Source organism: Octopus bimaculoides, chromosome 10, assembly GCF_001194135.2.
Source record: "Octopus bimaculoides isolate UCB-OBI-ISO-001 chromosome 10, ASM119413v2, whole genome shotgun sequence".
Lineage (NCBI taxonomy): Eukaryota > Metazoa > Mollusca > Cephalopoda > Octopoda > Octopodidae > Octopus > Octopus bimaculoides.
In genome coordinates, this window is record NC_068990.1 from 79,113,000 (window position 1) to 79,118,865 (window position 5,866).

Genomic DNA, 5,866 nt, shown 5'->3' on the forward strand with positions numbered 1-5,866 from the left:
ACACAAAGAAACACATATATACATATACGTAGGTAAAAATATAAACACCCCATCCCCATCCCCCCACACGCACATATACTCGCATGCATATATATATACTTACATACCTACATACCTACCTACACACATACATACATACATACATACACACACACACATACATACATACATACATACATACATAAATGTATACACACACATACATACATACATACATACATACATGCATACATACAGAAATCTTTAAATAAACAGAATAATGACATATATACCTGTTTGCATGCCTACATATCAATCATATATGAGTTATATCTTTTGTGTGGGCGATATTACACACTTCAACAGCAACCCCACCACCCATCCTCCATGGCATTATTGTACAACCTTCCAATGTATCATGTTACCGAAATAATTTACAATGTCATCAAGAACAAAGCCTACCCGGAGGTGATTAAGGAAAATACATCTGTTGTTGAATAAATCAACACGTATCAAGTCTAGGAATATTGGCCGAACATCTCCATTAAAATGTCTACTAATTCTGAACATAAAATATCTAAGAGAGTTATTTAGAGCAGAGATGTGTTAGAGGGAAGTTTTCATGCAAAAGTGAACATTTCTTTCAAAATCAAAGACAAAGAGAACATTTTATGAACAACTGCTTCGTCATCGAAAGTTTCTCCGCCTTTATTAAACATTCCTAATTCTATTTTTAATTATGTGTACACTCTGCTACGTTAATAAATCAAAAACGCAACGATTTTCAGACAAAGGAATTAACCAGTTAACTGTAAAAATGAAAACGAACAACGGTAAAAATAATTAGAAATTTATCACAGGTCAAATTTATAACCCATGCGTTATTTGTTAGCTAAATTTTAGCGACGGAAGAAGTTTAGTTCTTTGTTAGAAACCAGCTCGTCTATTGCAAGAACAAGTGAAATGTTTAAAAATAGAAGAATCGTATATAAATACATAAGGTGCTTGGCCATGTTTCTCACTCATAGATCTCAGGATCGGAACGTCTTCTTACCAAAGTTGCAACTACTATGGTTGATGTCAGAGACTAACAACAACATGGTCCACAGAGCTGTAGCCAAGACCTGAAGCCACCACTAATAGAATTAATGTTCGAGATTGACCAATAATGTTTTTTGTCCAAGCAATGAACCCTTTTAAGGAAATATAAAGGTTACATGACAAGAGCAACAGATGAAAGAAAAATTAATTTCACCCACAACTTTTCCGTTGGTGACCTTAAACTATACTTGAGACCAAATGACAGCTGGAAATGGCCACAACATCCTTGTGGGACATAAGGATGGAACTTGGTCAGGTTAAGCGTTCATAGTTCGTAGTGAAGGAAGGAAAAATTGTCTAACAGGTAAGGAATGGGGATATCAATGTCTTATCTATCTCTTCTATGACCAGTAATAAATATTACAAATACTCGGAATCGACGAGAAAATGATATAAGTTGTTGCTGGAATAGCAAAAAAAACAAACTTCTGCAGGCTTCAAAAAGGACAGAAGTCAGAGCTGTTTGCATTCAGTGAAACCATCCCCTACAATGCTTTCGCAGCACCAGTGCTAGTAGCAACACTTGGGATATCAGCCTGGACAGATGAAGAAATTCACAACTTGGAGTAGTAAGTTCCACATCAACAATGACAGTGACAGATTCTATGTCAAAGAAAGGATTCGAAGCAGAGGAATGCGATCAGTACGGGCGACCTTTGAGTACCGCATCGCATCACTTAAACAACACTTACTAGAAACGGAAGTGAGCACATCACATGAATACTGAGTAGAAGAACTCCTTCGTAGTTACTGTGAACGTATTCAGCTTTTCTGTGTGTTTCTGTGGTTGGACTGATTTAATTAAACAGGAGCTTAGGAAATAAGTACTCGTTTATATCAGCAGAAAGTTCTTCGTTGGTACATGTCCCTCAAGTTGGAGAATAAGAACATCATTGACAGGATGTGTAGATGCTTCTCGAACTGTGAAAGATCCAAGATCCATCACATCTCATCTAGAAGGTTATACCTTTGTTATCCAGAAACAGGAGATTAGCAGCTAAATATCTGATCAATAAGTGTGATGATATAGATGTCTCTAAAGCTCCGCATTGTAATAGAAAATATAGATTGTGACTCACATCAGTAGCAGCTGTCCAAAAATATCCGCAAGATATTACAATTGCAAGGGCCGTAACACTGCTACCAAAACCATCTACAATTGTCTACCGAAAGGGTTGTCCTATTGACCATAATAACGACAAACAAGAAATAGAATATATTCACACCTTTACAAATAAAGAATATTAGTAGAACCTTCCAGTAAATGCATCAACCTGATATAAACACTATTGGCAAGATAATGTTCCATGAGACGCGGTGGGGAGCTAAGCCATGCGCTTTTGTCGAGGTCAGCTGGCCAGTGGATGCTACAGCAAAAATTGGGGAAAATGAAAACATCTCTGGTGAAATAAGGAGAAACTTGCAGCCCTTACGTCGTCCAAACTAGAAATTTTCATTTGTGCTTTTATCATAGGAGCATTGGGCCATGTGACAATATATTTCCATAAAAGCCTGGAAATAGCGGAATTCTCAAACAGGGGGGGGGGGTTAAAACGAACTCATTTGAATTCTCCAAATACCGCCAATTAATGATAGTGTGAACAGCTATAAAACAATCCAGGGATTCTCCATTTGAGGTTCCCGGATTGAATACATATACGTAATCACATACAATACACACTCATATGAATAGCTATTATTCACACACACACACACACATGTATGAATAAAATGTAAACAGACAAACGTACAGAGACAAAGGGGTGAGAAAAAGGAGACAGGCATATACACATACGTATTTGCACATGTGTGCGTGTGTGTGTATGTGTATGTATTTATGCGTGTGTGAATGTATGCACGCATGCATATTTGCTTGTATGCATGTGTGCATTTATGTATGTATTCGTGATATATTTTCAGGGAGAAAGTAGGCAATAGTGATTAGTGAAATGTGCCTCCTGTGGGTTGTTGGTGACTAGAAGACGAAGGGAAAACTGTGAGAAAAAATAACAGCCAAACCTCGCTGGACAATTAAAGTGGTCAGTTGATACCACAGGGGAAATTAGAAAATACTGTCGTCAAAGAGCTGATTAATGCAGTTATTGATCTTGCCTAAAATCATGTTTGTTCGAATGGGGTCAATGAGAGAGAGAGAGAAAGAGAGAGAGAGAGAGAGAGAGAGAAAGAGCGAGTGTGAGATGCAGTAGGGCAGAAACATGGATACAGAAGAAAGGAAAGAATGAACCACAGTAGAAATATCACATACCGTTTGTGTTTAGCAAACACTGAATAATAAATATGTGTTAATCACTTACTGTGACCTCATCTTGTCTTGCTTCAACAGACTGAAAGGTGGATACACAGGCCAAAATGGCGGCGATGATCATTACGACGAGAAACTTCTGCATTATGGAGTCTGAAATATAAAAGGAAATTATGTTATGGAGCACATAAGCACACACTCATATTACAGATACATCCGCCGTCAATATATACATATATAAATAATCGGCAGGGCTTACATTGTGACTCAAAGACCAATTGTTGGCACTTATCAAACTGGTTTCAAATCAAGGGGGTTGTATTAATATACCGGTAATAATGATATTTTCCTGGATTGTTCCAGAACAAATTATAAAGGCAATTACCAATTCACTTGGATAATGCATAATTTTCAAATGTTTTGTTTTTAAACGTCGTTCAATAAATAAATAAACAAATAAAGGAATATTTAAATGATTTGTATGCACATAAAATAATATAAATAGAAAAGAATATATATATAGATGCATAAATGAACGCAAATATATACATATACATATATACACACATATATATATATATATACATATATATATACACAGAATTCAGTATGTACAACCGTTAATTCAGACACATTTTTTTGTTTCTCTTTTGTTTTCCTCCCTCCATCTTTTTTCTCTTCTCCTTTGTTTCTGTATAAGGGCGTAGGCTCGAAACGTCAAAGACGTCTTCCATTTTTTCCTGAGTATCAAACTAATACACCTTTTCCTGTTCCCTCACCTGTCTCTCTAGAGTTTCGAACTATATATACACTTACATACACATATACACTACTCATACATGTGTCCACACACACACACATGCGTATGCACAAACACACACACATATATGCATATATATTTACATACACACAGATATACAAGTATCAACATAAACATTGCATGAAGAGGTGCAAAATGAATATATAAAAAAATAAATACAGCGACAGAGGCAGTATTAATACCAAAAGGTAAAATATTCACCACTTAAAAAAGTGGATTTTGCGTTAAAAAACAGAAGCACTGAAATATTTACCAAGAGAGAAATCCCTCATATGGCTAAGTGGTGCATAAAATCACATCATCATTATCGTCAGCGGCAGACAATCAGTGCTACTTCCACTGCTCAGACTATCAGATCATGACTTCGACCTGATTTGGCCTTTTCAATGATAGACACCAAGCGGCTGGAAAAAAATCACGTGATGTGTATTCGGAGTGGCGGAAGTAGCCGTGATGGTCTATCGCTGGTAATAGCTATGGTGTGCTTTTATGCACCGAAAAACCATATGAGAGTTTTCTTTCTTGGTAAATATTGCAGTATTTGTGTGTTCTAATACAACATCCACTTTTAAACGGTGAATATTTTTTTACCTTTGGGTATATAAAATTAAAACATTAACGAAATATAGATGTACGTATGTCCATGTAGAGGTAAGCACACAAGTATAGCGTGGTGAGTCGCTTTTGGTTGAGATGGAGGGAGGGAGATAGTGAAATAGTGGCTGTTATTCACACACAAATACATACACACACACAAGTATATAAGAAAGCAGTGAACAGACCAGAAATATACAAGAAACAACAGGAGATTGTTGGAGTAATCTGTCAAAGACGACTAAGACTTGGCAACTACAGCATCAAGAGGTGAAAAAAATGTTGATAGCAGGAGCAAGGGGGAGCTCATAGTGCAAACGATCCGTGAATCAACAGAGACGAATCGCTGGGTGACGGCTTTAGGACTTGCCCACCAAGGGCAATAGATATAGAGGGACCAGGTATTGCCCTGAGTTTCCAGAAAGAACTCTGGAGCACTGACCGTGGAAGGTTGTTCTTCCTCTTTTGTTCTTTCGCTGACCTCTTGTCAACTCCAAATAACCTTAAAATATGGGGCAAAGAAGTAGATCCTGCAGTGCGGAACAATTCTTTGCAGCCTGAACCACATTTTGACCGGATTTCTTAAGTCTCAGGGAGAGAACCGATACAAGTGTAGACATGACAAAGACCTTGTAGATATTGCCAAATAGAATGATCTGCAAACGGTGAAGACTAATAAACAGCAGTCATCACCAAAAGGTATCAAATTCCTAAAGAAAAGCAACAAAGCTCCCAAGCAAAGGCAGGGTATCCGTTTTATATTTGCGTTCAGGGTCTGGGGTGTAGACTTGTCTTCCCAGAGGAGACAGCAGTAACATTACTCCGACCGAACACGTTCCTGCTCTTCGGAAATACAAAAACAATCAATCATCATGGTTGAATAAGTTCAACTATGTTCTTTGTTAACTTGGGTGGGGAGATTTTTAAAATAAGTTCCTTGTTAACTTTTTGGGAGAACTTTCTCGCATTCGTTGTCAAACTGATCTGAAGATTTAAAAATTAAAAAATAATAAATTAAACTGATTAGAAATCATTCGTTTTCCCTTTTCATATATATATATATATATATATATATATGTGTGTGTGTGTGTGTGTGTGTGTGTGTGTGT

General features: G+C 37.0%; 1 protein-coding gene across 1 annotated transcript in view; it reads right to left on the reverse strand.

Annotated features, from left to right (window-relative positions):
• Nucleotides 1–5,866, reverse strand: part of LOC106869532 (cerebrin prohormone-like) — a 35,950-nt gene that overhangs the window by 6,636 nt on the left and 23,448 nt on the right. Inside the window, exon 2 of the mRNA XM_014915306.2 lies at nucleotides 3,396–3,496. Within this exon, the coding sequence (XP_014770792.1) occupies nucleotides 3,396–3,488 (93 nt within the window). The 5' untranslated portion in view covers nucleotides 3,489–3,496. The remainder of the gene's footprint in view (nucleotides 1–3,395; nucleotides 3,497–5,866) is intronic.